At 56.4% G+C, this 21,035-nt stretch overlaps 2 protein-coding genes and 1 long non-coding RNA gene across 7 annotated transcripts; 1 reads left to right on the top strand and 2 right to left on the bottom strand.

Annotated features, from left to right (window-relative positions):
- Window positions 1–3,392: 3,392 nt before the first annotated feature.
- LOC146758134 (uncharacterized) lies at window positions 3,393–5,909 on the bottom strand. The gene is made up of 2 exons (XR_014935113.1): window positions 5,572–5,909; window positions 3,393–4,743 (listed from the first exon to the last, which is right to left on the bottom strand). It is a non-coding gene; the product is annotated as an uncharacterized LOC146758134 (long non-coding RNA).
- A 4,022-nt stretch (window positions 5,910–9,931) lies between these two features.
- TRAPPC3 (trafficking protein particle complex subunit 3) lies at window positions 9,932–14,574 on the bottom strand. Of its 2 annotated transcripts, XM_032448964.2 has the most exons (6): window positions 14,501–14,574; window positions 13,683–13,730; window positions 12,489–12,586; window positions 12,205–12,304; window positions 11,788–11,970; window positions 9,932–11,487 (listed from the first exon to the last, which is right to left on the bottom strand). In XM_032448964.2, exons 1-6 carry the CDS (start codon window positions 14,540–14,542, stop codon window positions 11,368–11,370), a joined length of 591 nt encoding a protein of 196 aa, XP_032304855.1. In that variant the 5' UTR covers window positions 14,543–14,574; the 3' UTR covers window positions 9,932–11,367. The 2 variants fall into 2 exon arrangements, with proteins under 2 accessions (XP_032304855.1, XP_015738919.1); XM_015883433.2 differs by lacking the exon at window positions 13,683–13,730.
- A 952-nt stretch (window positions 14,575–15,526) lies between these two features.
- Window positions 15,527–19,106, top strand: LOC107323912 (uncharacterized). Of its 4 annotated transcripts, XM_015883431.3 has the most exons (14): window positions 15,527–15,781; window positions 15,847–16,007; window positions 16,089–16,248; window positions 16,377–16,547; window positions 16,619–16,710; window positions 16,781–16,938; window positions 17,014–17,117; window positions 17,197–17,415; window positions 17,502–17,587; window positions 17,683–17,819; window positions 17,909–17,998; window positions 18,105–18,313; window positions 18,398–18,604; window positions 18,707–19,106. In XM_015883431.3, the coding sequence occupies exons 1-14, from the start codon at window positions 15,551–15,553 to the stop codon at window positions 18,992–18,994; spliced, it is 2,313 nt and encodes a 770-aa protein (XP_015738917.2). In that variant the 5' UTR covers window positions 15,527–15,550; the 3' UTR covers window positions 18,995–19,106. The 4 variants fall into 4 exon arrangements, 2 of the variants coding, with proteins under 2 accessions (XP_015738917.2, XP_085374240.1); XR_014935144.1 differs by lacking the exon at window positions 17,683–17,819; XM_085518114.1 differs by lacking the exon at window positions 18,105–18,313.
- The last annotated feature ends 1,929 nt before the right edge of the window (window positions 19,107–21,035 follow it).

The following is a 21,035-nucleotide window of genomic DNA, read 5'->3' as shown; positions in this document are numbered from 1 at the left end:
CAGGCGTAGGACTGGTGTGAGCAGAACATCCTGCTCTCCTTTGCTATGGAGGAAGGGTATCACCACCCCAAAACCCCTTCTGTGGCTCAGCATGGTTCTGCATTGTACTCCTCAGCCCCCACCCCCTGCCCTCCCTGCCCACTGTGCCATTCCCAATGCAGAGCAGTCACCGCATCCCGCTGGCAGCCTCGTGCCCGCACAGCAGGGCCACCACCAGCCCCATTGCTGGGGACTGAGGACCCTCTGGTGTCATCCTGGGGGTGCAGGGCCCCAGTGTGCCCATAGAGGCAGATTAGGGTCTCCCAGGCAACGTGTGCAGAGAAAACCAGTCTGGATCGGGGTGTGCAAGGCTGTTTGTTTTCTGTATTAAGTGCCTGAGTGGGGGGGAGCACAGACAGCTAATCCCCCCTCAATGCCGTCCCCCAGACCCTGCTCCCAGGAATGCTGATGTGCTCTGGCCAGGATGGAGCTGGGCAGGCATAGGGATCTATGTGGGTACTGTGTGCACCCAGATGGCTCTTCCCAGAGGTGCCAGCCCCCTCCTTGCCCCATGCTGCCTCCATCCCAACCCCATTGCAGATCCCAGGGCTGGAGCATGGGGCAGAGCATGGAGGGGCCTCCACGGATGCAGCAGCTCCCGCAGAAACGAACCAGCCTTGTTTAACCGGAGCTCTCACTGGCAAAGCATTTCCTCTCCAAACAGACTCATTAGCAGCACAGACATTCCTCTGTCCCACAGAGCGAACCATCAGCCGCAGCCCTGCTTTGCTCTGGCCTCTCCCTCCTGTCATCACCCCCCTGTTCAGTCCCTCTATGCCCTTTTTCCTGCCCTTTGGCCGAGCTGCAGCCCAAGGCAAAGCCATGATGTGCTGCCCTGCTCCATCTCCCTGTGATGCCACATGCATCACCTTTCCCTCTGCCTGGGGAGCACTGGCTACACCCACTCCTTCCTCAGCACCGTCCCCACTGTGCCATCCCTAAAGGTGTCCCCCCTGGGACACAGCATTACACTGGGATGGTTCATCCAGACCCACAGTGCCATGTGCTGCCCAGGGCACAGCTCCCTGCTGGCAGGAGGATGCCGGGCTTAGCACAGGATTTAGTAGCTCTGCTGCCTCCAACCTTTGGCAGCGCATCGCCTGCCTGCCATGCCAGTGCTCCACAGTGCTCCCAATGGAGCTGGGATCCAGGTGTATGGAGCCCTGCTGTGTGCATAGGGTGCCATGTGGGGGTCCAGCTTCACCCTGCTCCCCTAGAAGCCCGTCTCAGCCATCCCCAGTGCTCTGTGCAGACAGAACGAGAGAGGGAAATAATTCAATCTAAGGCTGTTTTCAGCCCTAACTTAATTTCGGTGGGTCACGGACGTAATCAAATCAGCGCTGCTCACTGGAATATCGTTTCCATGTTTCCACCAGGCGGGTGGCTGCGCTCTGAAAACGAGCCTGCAGCACTCGGCAGGAAAAGCTGTGGCATTCAAAGGAGGGGACTGTGTGCCTTTGTGGGGTAAATGGGGGCCAGGAATGGGGGCCAAGCACGTTTCTGTTCACCCAAACCATTGGCTGTGCTGCTCAACGTGTCCCCACCAGCAGGTGACACTGAGTCCTGCATGCCGCGCCATTGCGTTGGGTTGGGTTGCACTGGTTGGTGATGCTCCCCATGGGGTGGGATCACAGCATTGTACCCGCTACCATCCCCTTGTCCTTGGTGGGAGGAGGGAGGGCATGGCCCTGGTGCATCCCTGAGCAGGTGGGAGAAGCAAATGGGGTGAAGGCAATGCCTGCAGAGCCGCGGCTCCGTGTGCCGCGTGGAGCCAACTCGCAGCCTTCGGGAACATTCAGTGATGGATTAAATGCAATCTGACTACCACTGTGGGAGGTTGGAGAGAATTACTTCATACAAATGCACTTCGGAAAGTATTTAGAGTCAAATTTTCAAAAGCCCCTGAACGATTTAAGAGCCAAAATCCCATTTTCCAAAGTCACTTAAAATGAGCAAGGAAAGACCAGCAAAGAAAACACAGCTGAGATGAGCGTGGCGATGCCCAAAGCTCAGCACCCAGGGGTCCCCAGCAGCACCCCCTGCCCTGGGGGGCTCAGCCTGGGGCTGTAACAAGAGAAGGCAGCGGGATCCACACGGCTCCTTCCCTTACCCCACAAACACTGTCGCCCTCCTCAAAGCATCCCTCATTCCCACTCAGCATCCTAATGAACCACAGGGGCAGCTGGGACCCTCCGAGCCTGCAACCACAGAGACTCAACACCCCCCCCCCCTTCCAAAGAGCAAATCCCAAAGCAATTAGCTCTGTGAGCCCCGGCCCGGCTGCTGGAGGTTCCACATTCCTCAGTGGCTATAAAGCTCTTTATTGGGATTGTTTCTCTGTGCAGGGTGCGCGTGGCCGTGCCCGGCTCCCAGCACCTTTGGTGCCTGTCATAAAAATAACCCTCTCGGCACAAGGGGGTTTTTTTTGCCAGAGCTCCATTGAAACTGCTTTATGTGCATAAAGGATCTGAGACAGAATGCTTGCTCCAGGATCCTTTACAATTCCTGGAGGACATTTTTGGAAAGGGAAGGGTTGTATTTACTTTGGCAGCTGGTTCCCCTCCTATATACATATGCATGGAAAAACTGCACTCGCCTCCCATTTCCAAGGCTCCCTGTGCTGCAGGGGGATGGCGCAGGTGGGAGCCTGCAGCCCCTGTTTGGGGACAGCACTGTGGGTGCAAAGCAGAGGAGTAGATGAGGTTAAAAAGGGAGCTGTGCAGGGAGCACAGCAGCCACTGCTGCCCTTCAGCCCATCCTCACCCCATGGGATGGCAGAGGGAAGCGCTGCTCAGCACTGAGCATCCCCACTCAGTGGGGTGGGCACCAAGGCTGAAGTGACCCCCGTTACCACTCAGCACTGTGGATTCCAAGCAGCCACATGCAAACCCTGCTGCAAGATACAGCTGGAAATAGCTTGGTGCTGCTATGGGGGTGAGCTGCTCCTGTGAGCACCCACAGCATCACCCAGTGCCACCTCTCCCTGTCACCTCTCCATGCACCTCCTGTGATTAACTCACTGCCAGTGGGTTGGAAATAAATCCACATGTTGGCACGTTGTAAACTCATCACGTGCTCAGAGCACGCATTCCAGCCCACCATAAACACCCCTGGCTGCTCGCTTGTAAATCTGCCTCCAGGGCTGCATCCCTCTGGGTGCTCCTGCTCCAGGATGGGGACCCCATTGGGTCTATGCTGCACATCTGGGTGCTCCCATGGGTGCTGGGGGCCCTTCCCATAGGGTGAAGGCACTGACCTGCCCAAAGCATCCTTATGATGGCTTTGCTGCTGCTGGCGTGCCGCTGTGCTGCTGAAACCTTGCTGCAGTAAACCAGCTTTAAAAGAGAAAAGAAAATAATGTTTTATTATCCTGCGAACAGCTGCTGCTTCGTTTTATGGGGGTCGCTCTCCAAGGAGGTCCAGCTGCAGCACAGAGCTGGGATCTGTGCTCCCTTCTGCTCCACAGCACCAGCACCTGTGGGTGCTTTTGGGGTGCACAGGGGTGCTGGGGTTGGGTAGAGTTCAGCCCTGGCCCCATTGGGTTCCACTGTGAGCAGCACTGCCCAGGGAAGTGCACTTGTTTCTCTATGATTTTTATCTGCCCCACTATTGTTGGGGCTGTCAACGGGTCAGGGGTGGAATGGGCCCTTTTCAATGGGATCTGAAGCAGACGTGTGAGTGAGGCATGGGCTCAACCCATTGAATTCCCTGGGATGGGAAGCCTGGAGCATGGCACAGCCCCACTTTCCCATGGGAAGCTGGGCAGTGGGGCATTGCTGTGCCTAGAGCGTGGTGTGGGGCAGCACCACACAGAGCTCAGCCCAGCCCATAGATGGGTGCAGGACTGGGGGGGTCTTGGGCCCCAATGGGGACAGGTGACTTGGGGACACAGCAGCCCCTGTTGATCCCCTCCTCCCCCAGCACTGCTGCTCCCTGTGCCCACACTACCAGGAGCACAGCAATGGCTCCACTCCGGCAGCTCTGGCCCTCTATGAAATAATGTGTTATTTTAGTTGTAAAGCAGAACGTGGCCCCTTTCCAGGCAGCTCAGGGGAACAGCCAGGAGAGCCCACTCCTGCCATGACTGAGCCATTCAGCAGTGCTGGCAGCGCTCTGCATCCTCCGGCCATACATCCCTGTAAGGATGGAGGTGATGATGAACTGCACAGCCCCACACCTCTCAGAGCAGCTCTGTGCAGGGCTGAAGGTGTTGGTCAGTCATTAACCCCAGGGCAGTGCTGTGCAGAGACCTCGTGCCCCTGCAGGGAAGGGGCTTTATGTGCCCATTGCAGCCAGATGTGGGGCAGAGCATCCTCATGGGCTGCTGTGCTGAGGTTTCATGGTGATGCCAGCCACGTTCCCTCCCTGCTGTCAGGTTTGAGACACCAGTCCTCAAATATGCCAAAAATGTGCTGGGATTCAAGGTTGGCCTGACGAGTTTTGATCTTTTCACAATTGCTGCAGGATTGCTGTAAGTACATCCAGATGGATGAGGACCACACAGAGGCAACACGCACCCTTCTATTGCTTGAGCCACCCTGTGCCACCGCTGGGCACCTCAGGGACCACTCCAGGTCCCAAAAGCATCCACTCCATCTGCTTGGCTGCACTGCACAGTGCTACCAGCCCTATGGGTTGGGCTGTGACTGTCCCCTCTTGGCCTCGTGAGCTGCTTCTTCACTTGTCCTGAGCTTTAGGCTGCTGCTGAAATATCAAACAGAAAGGAAAACACTTGTTTTAGTTGACTGCAGGTTCATTAGCTGCTGGGCCTGCAGGAAGAGCTGGGCATGTTTGGTGCTTTGAGCAGCCCTGAATGTCACTGATGGGCAATGTGCTGAAATAGAAAGGGATCTTCATAGAATCACAGAATCATTAAGGCTGGAAAAACCAATAAGATCATCTCGTTCAAGTCCTCCCACTCCCAACCCCGTGCTGTGAGCACTACAACTCCCATAGCAGTGGATGTGGATGGCGTGGGGTCCCACTGCCCCCAGGCTCCTCCAGCCCAGTTGGGATTGCCTTCACTCTGTGGCCACTCTCATTCCTCGCACCAGGGGTACCAAAATCTCACTGACCCAAACACAGACCTGCTGTGGCTCGTGTCAAACAACAAAAGCATTTCAAGGGAGAAGAGGGTTTGTTTTTTCCTTCAAGCAAATTCCCATTAAGGAAAACATTCTCTGTCCAAAAGCAGGATGCCCAGTTCTTTTCTCTGCACTTTAGCCACGAGCAGGAGATAAGATGCTGATGGCACAAGGCAGGTTCATGCCTGGCTCCGTCTGTCCCCATGTCCCCAGATGTGGCTGTCCCCATATCCTCAGCTCTGTCTGTCCCCACATTTCCAGCTCTATCCTACCCTATATCACAGATCCATCTGATCCCATGTCCCCAGCTCCAGCTCTTCCCATATCTGTCTTCACATCCCCAGCTCTGACCCCACATCCCCATATCCATCCCACCCCACATCCCCATCATTTACCCCCACTCCCCATGGAGCTTCACCCCCCACCACCATCACAGGGCTCACGGTACCTGTGGGGTTCTCCCATCTCTCTTCTCCCGGCGCCATCGAGGTCCCATTCAGTCCCACTCCTGGAGCAGTGACCGACGCTCCCTCCCCTCACCGCTCACCAACTGGAGGAAGTGGAGACCACAGAGTTCTTGAAAGCATTTTTTTGGTGGAGACCACCGGTACTGAGAGATTAAAATTGCTGTTGTTTCTTCCATTACTCAGCTTTCCTGAATTATGGGGTGTAATACTCAGGGAGTGGGAATAATTAGGGGAGAACAATGGCAGGCTTGAAGGCTTAACTACGCCTGTGTGGTACCGCGAGCCAGTCCAGCCTGCTGTCACATTTCTCTAGGCCTCCATTTTCCATGGCCTGTGCCAAGCTGTCTGTGCCCACTCCTTGCTTCCTCATTCCATGTTAACACTGCATTCCCCAGCACTGTGGCATTGCCTTAAGCAGCCAAGGGTGGGGAGGGGGAGGTGGGATGGAAGGATATGGGATGCCAGAGCCTGGGGTTGGGGGATGCATGATACTGAGGGATGCTGGTACCCAGGGAGCACATAGGATGTTGGCACACATAGGATGCTTGATGCCCTTGGGATGCTGCTGCCCGTGCTTGATGTTGGAGCCCATGGGATGGTGGGGCCTATGGGATGCTATGGAGTCCAGGATTGAAGGAAGGATGCAAAAGTGGAGGGTGGGGGATGCTGGAGCCCAGGGCAGCTCCTTGCCTCTCTGCTGTGTGCTGGGCAGGGAGGGGTCCAACCAGGACACCCCAGTGCTCCACACTCAGGGAATCCATTTGGTTTCCAGGCTCCGTGTCCAACCGCCCTCCATGGGACCCCCTGTTCTCCAGCACCTTCCCAGCATTATCTGGCTGCTGTGGGAGCAGTGATGTGGCTGTTACAAGGCACTGAGCTTGGGGATGGGCAGAGGGTGCCCATATGGTGCTCACTATGAGGATAGACACACAGAGACAGAGCCTGGGGCAGGGCAGCCCCATGCCCAGCAAACCCTCCGAGCCTTCGGATGTCAGCGCCGGCTCTAATTAAAGCAAAAACCAAGTATTTTTGTGCTGAAAAAAAACCCAGGACATTGTTCTGGTGAGCACTTTCCCTGTGTGCATTCCCACGTCTTGGCTGGGCACAGCGTGCAGGGATGTCAGTGGGCTCTGGGATGAGATGAAAGCTCCGGGGCTGTGCTTTGCTTAGGGAAGGGAATGCTGTTAAATGCTCACGTGGTTGTTCTCCTCTCTCTGTTCACTTAATGGCTTTGAGGCCTCCACCACAGCCATCCGGGTCAGGTCTGTCTGAGCCACAGTGGGATGGGATGGGAATGGGGTCAGGGTTGGGCCACATCCTGCCTTTCCAGGCTGTGGTGCTGTGGTCTGGCATTGATTTCAACCCCCAAACCATGAGGAGGAGCCCCCTGGAGCCCACGGCCACCTGCTGGCACCAGCACCAGTGCCCTATTCCCATGCATAGGGATGGTGAGCAGCCTTGGGCTGAGCCCTGAGCTGCTGGAGGGCAGATTTAACCCAGCAGCGTGAGCTCTGCTCTGTGCTGCCCACAGCTCCACACCCTACAACCCCATTAGGTGCAGCTGGAGGACATACAGAGCACTTCACCATTTCCCTCCGTCATACCCACACAGGTGCAGGCAGATCCTCATACAATAATTAAGGTGCTAATTAAAACTGTAATGCTACCTTTTCTTGGTTTGCCTTGGGCTGGGAGCAGAGGATGCTGGCTCTCCAGCAGCCCTAAAGCCTGATGTAATAGCCTGGCTGTAATAGCCCCAAGCACCCAGCACTGCTCCCCCCTTAACCCTCCCACCCCTGGGGTTTGCTTAAGCTGTGACTCAATGGGAAATCTGGGTTTGTTCATTCACCAGGGATGGTGCTGAGCCCAAATGCCAAAGGGAAGGGGGTGGTCCCCACATTGCTGGGCTGAGCCCCTCCAGGCACAGCTGTGAGCCCAACCTGAGGCTGAGGAGCAATCAGTGCCTGTAATTAAAGACCCTCAGCAAAGCAGGGCTGGTCTGTTCTTGCAGCACCTTGCCTCTCACCCTCAGCTTTTCTATGAGTCAGGAGACAGCAGGCTGCTTGCAAGTATAGGCTGGGGCTGGTTTTTTCCCATTTATTTTCCTAGGAAGAAGGAAGAGCAAATAATGAGGAGGAAGAATAGATGATGAACCCAAAGATGAGCACGGTAAGCTGGGGGGGTTCCTGGTGAGCAGAGCTTAGGAGAATGGTATTGCCTCTATCTCTGTATTAGGGAAAGGAGGAGAGATGTGACACAGATATCCACTGGGGAAATATCCCTGGGCTGCAGACCCTGCTGGGGAGCTGCCATCCCTGTGCTTGAGCCATGGCAGGGGGGTGAAATGTCTCTTTATGCAGCCCCAGTGAGCACTGCACATCTGGCTGACAGCTGCAGGAGCTGCCCCAGCAGTGAGGACAGCAGGCTGGAAATGTGTCCCTCCCAAAGAGATCCCCATCCCAGCAGTGGCAGAGCAGAAGCAGAACCCTGAGAGCTGGGAGCTCAAACCCTCCTGGGATGGATTAGCAGCAGTGTGTGCCCAGCTCTGCTCTGTGGCCCTTCCTCTGCAGGAGGAGAGATGGAAAAGCTCCTGTTCTCTCTGCAGCAACTCTGCAAATCCAAGTGCCACCACCCAGAGCAGGGCATGGGTTCAGGATATGGTCTTGCAGAGGGGACCCATTGCCTGGGGTCCTACAGCCCCTTCCCCTTGGGGTGCTCTCCCCTCTTGTCACACAGATATCACACAGATACAAGGAGCTGAAAGCTGCCTTTCCTCCTGCCAGGTTAAATTGCTCATCAGGAATGTCTATTATTCCCACAAGTCAACTTTCCCCTTCGTGGTATGTGTCCAGGGGTCAGGGCTGGCACCACATGAAAGCGGAGGGTATTCAATAACCTAGAGCCGTGGAAAGGCTTCAGTCCAACTCCAACCATGTTCGGGCTTTTATGGATGCAGCATGCCTTTCCCCATTTGTTTCCTATAAACAGCACATGGTAATATTTAGTAGGTTTCAAACAGAGCTTTTTGCATGTTCTCCCTTGCCTACAGTGAGCTACTTGGTAATAGACAGTTCTGATTTGCTTAATGCCATTTTTGCTTTTTGTTCTTTCAGAGTTCCTGGGCTGGTTCTGACCCATCTAAGGGGTCCTGACTCTTAGGATCCTTTGGGGTTGGAGCTCACACATCCTGCTGCTTAGTGATGGAGGAACGATGACCCCATGTGAGTACTGCAGTGCCATACAGCCCTATTTGGGTGCATGGAGAGGCCAATTTGGCTGCAGCAGCAGTGAGAAAGCTGCAGGGTGCTGAGCTCTCTCCTGCCCTGGAGCAGCCTAGGGGATGTGGGGGCAGCCAGTGGCTGTTTTGGGGCTGTGCTGGGTGTGTTTTGGGGCTGTGCTGGCTATAAGCCTCGCTTCTATCTGCAGGCCAGCAGGCAGCATGTGATGCTGTGATGCTCACCAGCTCCAGCCAAGGGGAAAAGCCCCTTCAGCACAGGAGCTGCTGGCAGGGTGCCTGGCTGCACCGTGCCTGGCACCAACAGTTCGGTGCCCCTCAGTGCAAAGCCTCCATCTGCTCCCCATCCTTCCCCCCCACCATGGGATGGGACTGAAGGTGGCACAGCCCCTGAGCGCTGTGCCTGCCCAGTCCCAAAACGCAATGTCACCAGGGCTCTTGGACAACCCTGCCGTGCTTAAATCCTCTTCCTAGGGGCAGCCGGGGCTGCAGACCCCTCAGGACGGCTACAGAGGCAGCATCGTACCGCACCTTCAGCCCCCGGGGCTGCGAGCAGTCGGGTTGGAGCTGGAGCTGGCGAGCTCTCAGCACCCTCTGCCGGCTCTGCTGCCCGGCCCCGGCCCCTCCTGTTTGGGATGGAGCCTCTGTGAGCTCTAAACTGCTGCTCTGCTTTGCTCTGCTCCCATTCTACAGCCCTGAGCCCAATAGGGGCCGTCACCCTCTGCCCTCGCACTGAGTGCTTTGAGCCCTGGGTTGAGCTGGTGAGTGCGGTGCTTGTGCTGAGGGTACGGGAAGGGGCCCAGCAGCCTCTCGATGTGGCTTTTCTCTGCTGTGAATGATCCCAAATAGCATCTCTGAGCTGTAAGGCAGCCTTGGGCTGACAGCAGTCTGTGCTGATGTACACGTATGGGGTATTCATGGGGCAGAAAAAGGCTGCTGCTCAAACAAGCAAACATTGACTGTCTGGTTTCCCAGCGCTGCCCCCAGCAGCAGCTTTCACACACCCTGCAGACATTCCTGCTGCTGGGCTCCCATCACCGGGCAGGAAGGAACCCCCACACTGCCTGCAGCAGCCCCTCTGACCCAGGAAAGCAAAGGGAAACCAGTTGACGTCGGGATTCTTTTAATGCAACAGCTCTTAAAACGCAGCCTTCGAATGATTTTTATAATGGTCAACAATGAGAAACATCTGAGCTTTTCTACCTATGCACCCCAAACCCTTTGGGTGGAGGACTCCCTTGGGTGAGCTGTTCTGACAGTGTTCACATGGAGGCCCCCAGCAAATGGCAGCACAACCTGGACCCTCCTCTCTCACACTTTACACTCAGGCACAAACCTACAAAGGCATCCAGGTCAGCTCCCCTCTTGTAGCACTTAAGACAACAGCTTCAGGCTCCTGGTTCTCTCTGCAGGTTTGTGCCTTCATGCTACGTAAAGTGATTCGAGAATTGAATATCTGACTGTTTTCTGCCTTGATAGGATGGTGGTGGAGGAAGCTGATTTCCCATCACCTTGCTTTGTATGATATAATGCTACTTTATGCCTTTGTTCTGCAGAGCAGCAGGTGTTGCAGGCTGCCATGGTTTGCCAATTCAAGTAACGTGGGAAATTCTGCTCCAGCCTAAACATCTGTGTAAGAATATCCCCCCACCGCCCCCTCCGCATCGTGCAGTGTTTATATGCTGTAACAGGAGAGCAGGCAATACTTGCTGAAACGCATTTAATACCTTCCAGTTGTTAGTCTGAGTTTCTGGTTCTGTGCAGTCAGCACACAGCCCTCGGGCTGCATGTGCTGCAGAATAGCAATGCTGTTAGAGCTGTGAGTGCCTTTCTCCCATCTAAAATGCTCAGTGGTTTTCTTGTACCATTTACTGGCTCTGCCCTTCCAAGAGGGGAATGGTGAGACTACACACAACGTCCTGTTGGAGGAAGGTGATGCTGCGTCTGCTTTCATCAATGCTGTGAAGAGAAACAGCAGAAAGAACCACGAGGGTCTCCTGAATCTGAGTGCTGTGTGATGCTTTCCTCCCCTTCGTGTCAAGCCTGTATTTTACTACTACCAACTACAGAAAGCTACTTTGGTCTACAGAAATGCTATGCACTTATCTCCAAGTGAATTCTAACCAACCCTTCTTAAGGACAGCAGTTAACAAAGTCAGTGGGTTCTTTTGCCTTAGTCTCCAATACGAGTTATAAAACCTGGATTCAGGTTTGGACAGACTGGAGCTCTTTTAGAGTCTGAGCAGCAGCTCTTGCACAAACAAAGGTCACAATTAGAAACTGAGTGTAGAAAGAGTTCCCAGGGGGATATGAAAACGACATCACCTTATGAAAAAGCTTCAGAATGAACCTGTGGAACAAACAGCAACTAGATAATTGTCCTCTACAGAAAATGGGAGTAACAGTAGAAGAATATAATAACATCTTAAACAGTCAGTGAGTCAGTCTGAATGTACAGGGGTACTAGATCCCTACAGATCTGTGATGAAAGCTAATGGCCAACACCAGCTGGTCCCCTCCAGCCCTAAAGTTGGGTTGTCATTCACTCTTCACCAGCTGGAAGGTTGTCTTCAATCCGCCTGATGAACTTCATTCTTATTTCTGTGACGCTGTCCCCTTTCAGCGTGTCCTGGACAAACTTTACATCCACAGCCATCTGAACCTGGGTGACAGAAGAGAAAAGCAGAGCTGTCATCTCCTTTATAGTAGCAGCTTCTTGCCTGATCTTGAAGCTCCAGCTTAAGGACTCTGAGGACACAATACGCAATGCAGAGCTCTAGGAAAGTGCATATTAGTCCTCAAGATCACACCTTCTTTCTATGTTTTGGCTTTCAGTGGACTGCAGGCACCTTACCTAGACAAGCAAACCCCTACAGAGTCCCTTCAAAGATCAGAGTCCAATTATCAGTGCTACAGATACCTGGATTATTCATATCCTGCTGGAAAAGAGATGTTGGCTCACCATTTCCAGGGCACCTCGCAGCACTCCACACAACAGGTTGGAATAGATGAGAGAGGAGTGGTTGTCGGGGAGCTCAACAAAGTCCACCAGGGGGTTATTTTCTAAGATCAGAGAGAACTCGTCTCCTCCAGGACTCCAGTTGGTGATGCTTGGAGTGATGCCCAGGTACATTTTAAATGCTATCTGTTATGTCAAACAGAATATGAACAAGGATGCTAGTTACACTCTGTTATTGGCTGCCTACTGAATACATTTCAGAACATATTTCTCACTGTTCAATTTCTCTCTTTATACTAGAATCTGATCTGAAATCCTATGACTTCACATGATAAAACCCAGCACACTCACACTGGCTGTGTCACTGGAATAAATGCAAGCAGCATTAACAGCCCAACGGAGCTGGGCTCTAACAATTACCTTTGCAATAACATCTGCAGTTTCACGGAAATCGTGGCATCTTCCAACATTGGATCGAGCCAGAAAATCTTCTATCAGCCGAACTCCTATGTTGTAACCCCTGTGAGAACAAAGAGGAACACAGGGTATGGATTAAAGAGCACGGCTTCAGAAAAACAATAAGCACCTACAGAAGACAACAGTGGAGAAAGAAATGCATAAAGCTGGGGAGTAAAATTCAGTCTGCCTTGTTTCCATAGCAAACTTGAGCTCCTACAAGGCTCCGCTGCAGCAGATCCACTCACATTTTGTCAAGCTGCTTGTTGACGTCTTCATCGTTCTCATAGTCCTTGCACAGCTGGGTGACCAGAGCGCCGTACGTCAGCGTGAAGAGCTCTGAGTTCTAAGCAGAGGTAAAAAGGAATTAGCATGAGCCAAAATGAAAACCGACAGAGCACTGCTGCATCTACATCCAGCGCTGCTGCTTCGGGTGGCCTGGAGAAGGGGAACAGAAAGCTGCCATCTCAAAGGTATTTGCTGTGCAGTAGGAGGTCCCAGCTCTTATTTTGGCAAGGCAACTTCAGCCTCCTTGGAAAGAGAAATCCTCTTTCTGCTTGGAACAAGAGAGCACTCAAGCACTTTTGTTCTCTCCCTCTCTCCACAGAAGCACTGCTATTAGCATGCCCCACAGCTGACCTGAAGAGGCAAACCAGAAAGCTGTTCACACTCCATAGTCATTTTCAGCATGTCTTGTGAGCTGCTATTTAGCATTGCTCTGCCTTAACAAGGGCACTCCCAGATAACTGGAAGGGCACCTCCAGGTCATCTCACACATGGTACTGACCAGCTCCAGGCAATAAAGTGCAGTTGCCAAGGACCTGAATTTCTTTCAGTCAATGACCTGGAGGTGAAGGGTCCTGCAGCTCAGATTGTGCCTCTTCTCTGTTTCAGAAACAATTGGCAACGTTGGGCAGACCTCATTTATGGTCTTTTCAGCAGGACAAAACATGCTCGTCCATTCACAGATCTCCTATATTCTGCTGCCAAGAAAAAGTGGTACTCATCTCAACCCTGGAAAGTTACAGAAGCATGTAAATTACACACTACAATCAGCTCCTCAGAGCCAGAAGAGGAAGAGCAAGGAGTGTTCCAGGTCAGGTCAGCAGATACGCTGTGCATTCCTGCTCTCTGTGCCAGGCTGAGCTGTATTACTTGCACTCTGCACAGAGGACACAATGGGATCGTGTCTCCTTTCACAGCCACCACCACAGCTCCTGTGATTCACAGCACGTTTCCTTTGGGAGCCATGAAGCAGATCAGTGATTACAAGGCTGCAAAACAAAGGCTACAATAAGCTACAATAAGCTTCAGCTTTCCACAGAACCCAAAGCAAGCGTTCAGGAGCAAATAAGCCATCGTAACTTTCATTTCTGCTTTTGGTTTCAGCAATCAGAAACATTAGAGAAAATCTAATCTCAGATTAAAAGCCTATCACCTACCATGAGATGCATAGATGCAGAAGGTGAAATGAATGGCAAATACCAATACTACAGAATGAAAGCAGCAGGGCGGGCAGAAAGGAAGGGAAAAGAGACAACATCAGAGTTAAGTGACAACACTGATTGCAAGTCATTGCAAACAAGTTCACATGAAGCCAAGACAGACACTCAACATAGAGACACCGGGTTTGTTAGAAGAGGCAGAGAATCCCATCTTGTCATTGTCATTCATGAGGCCAATGGGCCAGCAAAGGAGCCAGGCAGCTCCTGCTCATTTAGCTTCATTTTAGAGCTAAAGAATTGACACAGATTTGGTGCTGCTTTGCTTTACTTCCAGCTCAGCCTTCATCCTGTTAAGATACGAGCTTAATTAAGTTCACATCACTCCTGAATGACAAAGTGGAAGTCTCCTTGAACTCGAAACTCAACCAACATGCAGAGAAGGGTCCATTATTGCTAAAGATTGAAGCCATTTTAGTACATTTTAGACTCCTGGAAGCTGGAAACAGGGGGATGGAGGGGATGGGGCTGCTCCCACCCCGGGCTGTTACAGCGTCAAGGCACGAAGCTCCCACCCACTACTATGGGCCCCAATGGGCTCCAGCCTGCAAACGACTCCCTTATAGACGTTATGAAGGGCTCTCTATCAATGGGCGGGCAGTGTAGGCCAAGCCATAGGAACAACAGGCTGCGGCCTACACCGGGCCCGGCCCCTAACCCGCCAGGCCCCGCCAGGCCCCGCCAGGCCCCGCCAGGCCCCGCCAGGCCCCGCCAGGCCCCGCCAGGCCCCGCCAGGCCCCGCCAGGCCCCGCCGTTACCATTTTCTTGCTCTCGGTTCCCCGCCCGGCCTGGCGCGACATCCTGCCCGGCCCGTTGCCTCTACCCGGCCCTCCCGCTTGTCAACACACCGACGCCGCAAAGCACTATGGGATTTGTAGTCCGAGCCGCTTCGCCCTCTGGCGCTGCGCTTCGAGCGTAGAACTACGCGCCCCACAGTGCAACGCGCGAGGTGAGTGCGCATGCGTGATGCGTGGGAGGGTCATGTTTCCCGGCATGCCTTGCGTCACGTGACCGCAGTGCGCCTACAAATCCCATCGCGCGGAGCCGGTCAGCTGACTCCGCTTCCGGCGGGCGCTGAGATGGGAGGGGGCGGCTGGGTCTGTGCGAGGAAGTAGGCCGCATCAGCTTCATGCAAGGCCCGTAGGCGTCCTGAGCAGCTCCTGATGGCAATAGGAGATGTAGGGCAGAGGGCTGGTGGTTCTGGCTTGGCTTTTAGCTCTGTGCTGCCGCTGTTTGTCCTGCTGGCAAAGCATCTCAGGTGTGATGGGCTGAATGTGGGGCAGGTGGTGCCCTGAGCCTGGGGCTGGGCCGGGGCAGCCTCTAATAGAGCCCAGGGCAGGGTTAGTGATAAAGCCCAGTGTCACTGATAGAGCCCAGGGCAATGCCTCTAATAGAGCCCAGTGTCACTGATAGAGCCCAGGGCAGCAGGGCGCTCCCTGGAGCCGGGCTGATTGCACGGGGTGGCTCTGCCGGTTCCTGTTGTTGGAGCTGCCCTGGCCCAGGGGCTCTATGGGATGGGATGGGCTGGGAGCCAGAACGCAGCCGTGCTGCTGCCATCTGCCGCCTGGCAGAGATGGGGGCTGCACCAGGGCACAAGAGGGGAGAATCCATATGGAGGGGCTGTTTGGGTTGGCTCGCTCACGGCACCCTCTCGCTCTCCCCACACCGTCATTCTCCTCCCATTCCCCGTGGCCTGGGAGCGCTCCGAACCTGCTCTGGCTTAGGGCCAGGCTGCATTGCGCTCCGCCCCAGCAGCAGCACGCAGCGGACGCCGGGAGGGGGCTGTTCCCGATGTGCTGAGCCGATCTATGCCGTGCAGAGCTGTTGTCCCGTGTGTCCCAACCCCGAGGGCCGCTGTCCCGATGCGTCCCAGCGTGGTGTCAGCGTGGCTCGGAGCCGTGCTGGTGCTGCTGTGCACGGTGCTGGGTCCTGGTTGTGCTGAATCACAGCCTTTTCCTTTCCGAGACCCAACGCTGCCCTGGCACCGCCGCCTGGAGGACCTGCTGGGCCGGCTGACCCCCGCCGAGATGGTGCTGCAGGTGAGGGCACGCTGGGCGGTGGGGGAACAGCCCTCAGCTCCTGCTCAGCGCCTGTGGGCCCACAGATGGCGAGAGGGGGAGCCCTGGGGAACGGCCCCGCTCCCCCCATCCCACGGCTGGGCATCGGGCCCTACAACTGGAACACCGAGTGCCTGCGGGGCGATGCGGAGGCGCCCGGGTGGGCCACAGCTTTCCCCCAAGCTCTGGGGTTGGCCGCTGCCTTCAGGTACGAGGGCTGGTGGTGTCCATTGTGGGGTGGAGCCCTCGCTCACCTGCGTGCACTGACACCCCCGTGCTGTCCCTGCAGCCCTGAGCTCGTGTACCGAGTGGCCAACGCCACGGCCACCGAAGTGCGTGCCAAACACAACTCCTTCATTGCTGCCGGCCGCTACGATGACCATACGGGGCTCAGCTGCTTCAGTCCTGTGCTCAACATCATGAGGCACCCGCTGTGGGGCAGGAACCAGGTGCTGGCATGGGGGTGGGGTCAGGGTGGGATCCAGCCCCATAGGGCTGTGCTGCAGCAGCTCTGCATGAGGGCTGTGGGGGTGGGAGGGCTGTGGAAGTGCAGTGACCCAGCATCCCTCTGCTCCAGGAGACGTATGGGGAGGACCCTTACCTGACAGCAGAGCTGGCCACGAGCTTCGTGCAGGGGCTGCAGGGTCAGCACCCCCGCTACATCAAGGCTAGTGCTGGCTGCAAGCACTTCAGTGTTCACGGTGGCCCTGAGAACATCCCTGTCTCCAGGCTCAGCTTTGATGCCAAGGTGAGTGTGGTGGGGGCACAGGGCAGCGGGTGCCCCCCAAGTGCTGACTGTTTCTGCCACTGTGTTCTCAGGTGCTGGAGCGGGACTGGCGCACCACCTTCCTGCCCCAGTTCCAGGCGTGTGTGCGTGCTGGGTCCTACAGCTTCATGTGCAGCTACAACAGGTACAGAGCATGGGGGGCTCAGGGGGGGGTACATGGCACTACCCCATCCACATTGTCCCCTCTCCAACAGGATCAATGGTGTCCCTGCCTGTGCCAACAAGAAGCTGCTGATAGACATCCTGCGGGACGAGTGGGGCTTCGAGGGCTACGTGGTGAGTGATGAAGGGGCTGTGGAGCTCATCCTGCTGGGGCACCGTTACACACACACCTTCCTGGAGACGGCCATTGGTGAGTGGGTGTGATGGGAGCGGGGTGCCCGGGTGCCACGTGGCCACGGCAAGTGGTTCTTTGTCTCTAATCCAGCATCGGTGAACGCTGGCCTCAACCTGGAGCTGTCCTACGGCATGAAGAAGAACGTCTTCATGCACATCCCTGAGGCCTTGGCCAAGGGCAACATCACTCTGGAGGTTGGTGCTGAGGAGCCCTGTTCCCTCATTGTCCTGTACCCAAAGCGTGATGAAGACTTTGATGCTGGGCTTTTGGCAGACGCTGCGTGACCGTGTGAGGCCCCTCTTCTACACGCGGCTGCGGCTGGGGGAGTTCGACCCCCCGGCAATGAACCCCTACAGCAGCCTGGAGCTGAGCGTGGTGCAGAGCCCTGAGCACCGCAGCCTTGCCCTTGAGGCAGCCATCAAGAGCTTCGTGCTGCTGAAGAACCAGCGGGACACGCTGCCGCTCCGTGAGCTGCACGGCAAGCGCCTGGCGGTGAGACCTGGGCTGCTCCACAGTGGTGCATCCCCTCTTTGGCACGGGGCTGTGGGTGCCTGTCTTCACCCCTCTCCCATCCACAGGTGGTGGGTCCCTTTGCAGACAACCCCCGTGTGCTGTTTGGGGACTACGCACCGGTGCCAGAGCCACAGTATATCTACACACCACGGTGAGCCCCCAGCTGTGCTCAGCCCCTCTCAGCCCTTCCCTGGGGCGATGGGTTGCTCTCCCCATGGTGCACTGACCCCACTCTGCCCCACACAGGAGGGGGCTGCAAACACTGCCAGCCAATGTCAGCTTTGCCGCGGGCTGCCGGGAGCCGCAGTGCAGGGTATACACACGGGATGAGGTGGAGGATGCGGTGCGGGGAGCTGATGTGGTGCTGGTTTGCCTGGGGACGGGTAGGTGGGAGCACAGGGCACGGACACTGCCATGTGGGGAACGTGGGGATGGGGTGCAGTGTGGTGTCTCTTGGTTCCCCCTCCAACAGGGATAGATGTGGAGACAGAGGGGAGGGACCGCAAGGACCTGTCCCTGCCCGGACACCAGCTGCAGCTGCTGCAGGATGCTGTGCGTGCAGGTAGGGCACTGCACGTGGTCTGTGTGTAGGGGACAAGGCACACATCCCCCTCCCAACCCCAAAGCAATGCCAGCTGTGTGCTCATAGTGAAATCCCTCTCCTGAAGCTGCTGGGCACCCCGTCATCCTTCTGCTGTTCAACGCGGGGCCTCTGGATGTGAGCTGGGCGCAGGCACACGATGGTGTGGGGGCCATCCTGGCCTGCTTCTTCCCTGCCCAGGCCACTGGCCTGGCCATTGCCAGCGTCCTGCTGGGTGAGCAGGGGGCCAGCCCTGCAGGCAGGCTGCCAGCCACGTGGCCTGCAGGCATGCACCAGGTGAGGGCAGGGCACAGCTCCTCCATGGCCACGGGGAGTCGCTGGGGACTGTGCTCACACCTGATGGCACTGCTCTGCCCATAGGTGCCCTCAATGGAGAACTACACCATGGAGGGTCGGACGTACCGCTACTATGGGCAGGAGGCCCCGCTCTACCCCTTTGGGTACGGGCTGTCCTACACCACCTTCCACTACCGGGACCTGGTGCTGAGCCCCCCAGTGCTGCCCATCTGTGCCAACCTCACCGTGTCAGTGGTGCTGGAGAACACGGGGCCGCGTGACAGCGAGGAGGTGAGTGTGTCTGCTCTGCTCATCCATGGCCATCTGGGGGCCTCATATGGGGCTGGGGCTCATATGGGGCTGGGGTCTCTCCTGCTGCCCCCCTCCTTGCAGGTGGTGCAGCTGTACCTGCGTTGGGAGCAGCCATCTGTGCCGGTGCCACGCTGGCAGCTGGTGGCTTTCCGCCGCGTGGCCGTACGAGCTGGTGGTGCCACCAAACTGTCCTTTGTGGTGCTGGCTGCCCAGCGTGCCGTCTGGATGCAGCAATGGCAGCTGGAGCCCGGAGCCTTCACCCTCTTTGCTGGTGGGCAGCAGCCAGAGCAGAAGATACGGGTGCCCTCAGAGGTGCTGAGCGCAAAGTTCAGTGTCACTGGGGCTGCCCGGGCGCTGCACAGCTGCTAGAGGTGGGGATGGGGCCTGGAGTGTGGGGAGCTGGAGGGAAGGATGAGGTGCAGTGGCTGTGCAGGACAGGGGGAGCACAGTATAAATGGAATAAAGCACCCTCTGCTCTCCAGGATGCTGTGTGCATGCCCTATAGGTGCCCATAGCTGTGTGCTAGTGCCACCCCAGCACTCTTTGCTCCAGTTCAGAGCACCCAGAGCTGCTCTAGGGTCAGATCCAGCGCTCTGCCCCATTCAGGGCCAATTTCATGCTTCACTTTTGCCCCTCAGGCCCCACTCCTTGTCATGCTGGCTCCATGGGCTGTGCAACCGCCCTCCCTCCTGGGGATGGATCCAGCTCTGTCCTGCTTGGAGTTGGGGGGAGGTGCTCCCCCCTCGGTGTGGGGAATGTGCTGGAGCTGGCCCAGGCGGCTGGGCAGCTATAAATAGGGCTGGGGCACACGTGGGTCCGGCGGCTGCCAGGCATGGGATGGGTGTGGGGCTGCAGCCATGTTCTGGGGGGGGCACAAGGGGTTTGGGATCTTCTGGGGGTGTCATTATGGGGGAACAATCCCCCCCAACCCCTGAGCCGTGGGGCAGGAGGTTGAGATGGGGCTTGCAGGGACCATGGGAGGCAGCCCAGGCCCAGCACCATGACATCAGGGCACTAATTACAGATGCTGCCCGGGGTAATTACAGAGCTGGGGCAGGGCAGGGCTCAGCCTGATGCAGGCCCATTTATCACCGGCTCCTGCCAGGCTGCAGCCCCATAGCAAGCAGCTCACCCCCAGGATCTTATAGCAATCAGGGTCAGCGTTTTGGGGTTCAGCTTGGCCTTGATATGTGGAGCTATGGGGTGGGAGCAGCCTGGGGCTGGAAGAGATGTGAGGTGGAGGGGTCAGGATGGGGAGTCCTGCAGCACTTTGCTCCATGATGTCAGCCCCTCCAGCAGGGTTTTGTTTGCTGCTCTCCCATCCCTGTTTGCACCCATCCTGCCCCAGTCACGGGGCAGTGCTGCAGACGTCATTACCCTTCGATTTTGGGGGTGCTCAGCACCCCCGGGGGCAGCAAAACTGAGTGGTTGGGATGAGGCTCTGGAGCAAACCCCAGTGCTGGGGCTGGGCTGGGGGGGACCTGTGGCAGCCCCCATCTCTATGGAGCAGAGCTGGGGGTCGTAACATGGGCCGGGGGGGTCTGGGCAGCACAGGGGGCTTTGGGGAGCGCAGCCAAGCGGTGCAGTTCTGTGCAGTGATTGTAATGAGCTCATTGATTTTTCCATGAGCTCGGGAAGGGCAGCAGTTCCCAGCATCCACGGGATGTGCCTGCAGCAGAGCAATCGATGGCAGCTTGTGTGAGGTGCTGAGTGGGGCTGTGCCCCATCCCATCCCATCCCATCCCATCCCATCCCTTTGGGGCTGTGCAGCTGCTGGGAATATGGGGAAAATCCCAGCTCTGAGCCAGGCCGGGAGCCCATGGGGTGCAGTTGGTGATGCCAAGAGAGGGGCCACAGTTCTGATGTGGGTCCCTGCTGGTTCCAACCCAAGGGTGTGCCAAGCTGTGTGACCCCATCTGATCCATGCACAGAGGTGACCCCAGCCCCACGTCACCCCTCTGATAGCTCTGGGCCTGCTCCGATCGCTGAGTCAGAGGAGCACATTCATGGCCAGGGTTTGGGGAGAACCTGTTTGGCAGGAGTTGGGATGGCAGGGGATCTCCTGGCCTCGCAGTGACATCACCCCCAAAACAGGCGCCTCCAATGGGGCGATGCCTGCGGGAACCTGAACTGTGCATCACCGCATCCTCCTGCACCCAAAGGTGCTGTGGCCCAGCGGGTGTCCCTGTTGTAATGGTGGAGGTGGGATGTGGAGTGGTCTGATGCAGTGCTGCATTGATTGAGCCGGTGCTGGGGGGTGCAGGAGGCAAAAGGGATGGGGGTGAGGCCCCATAAATAGTGGAGATGGAGCTCTGGGATGGAAATGAGCGTCCCTTTGTGGGGACGGGGATGCTGCTGGTGGCTGTGCAGGCAGGGCAGGTTCCACCCTCAGCGTTGGGGACGGGCTCCA

The sequence above is a fragment of the Coturnix japonica genome, chromosome 17, assembly GCF_054131305.1.
Source record: "Coturnix japonica strain WE chromosome 17, WE-NBRP24, whole genome shotgun sequence".
In the NCBI taxonomy this organism is placed as follows: Eukaryota; Metazoa; Chordata; class Aves; order Galliformes; family Phasianidae; genus Coturnix; species Coturnix japonica.
This window is presented reverse-complemented; position numbering and strand designations above follow the sequence as displayed.

Excerpts from the sequence above, each read along its gene's own strand:
- TRAPPC3 (XM_032448964.2), bottom strand. The coding sequence starts at position 14,542 with ATGTCGCGCCAGGCCGGGCGGGGAACCGAGAGCAAGAAAATG. Across the intron at positions 13,731-14,500 it reads GAACCGAGAGCAAGAAAATG|TATTGGTATTTGCCATTCAT; the intron begins GTAACGGCGGGG and ends TTCATTCTGTAG. Across the intron at positions 12,305-12,488 it reads AACAAGCAGCTTGACAAAAT|GGGTTACAACATAGGAGTTC; the intron begins GTGAGTGGATCT and ends TTGTTCTCACAG.
- LOC107323912 (XM_015883431.3), top strand. The coding sequence starts at position 15,551 with ATGCCGTGCAGAGCTGTTGTCCCGTGTGTCCCAACCCCGAGGGCCGCT. Across the intron at positions 15,782-15,846 it reads CCGCCGAGATGGTGCTGCAG|ATGGCGAGAGGGGGAGCCCT; the intron begins GTGAGGGCACGC and ends GTGGGCCCACAG. Across the intron at positions 16,548-16,618 it reads GGCTCAGCTTTGATGCCAAG|GTGCTGGAGCGGGACTGGCG; the intron begins GTGAGTGTGGTG and ends CTGTGTTCTCAG.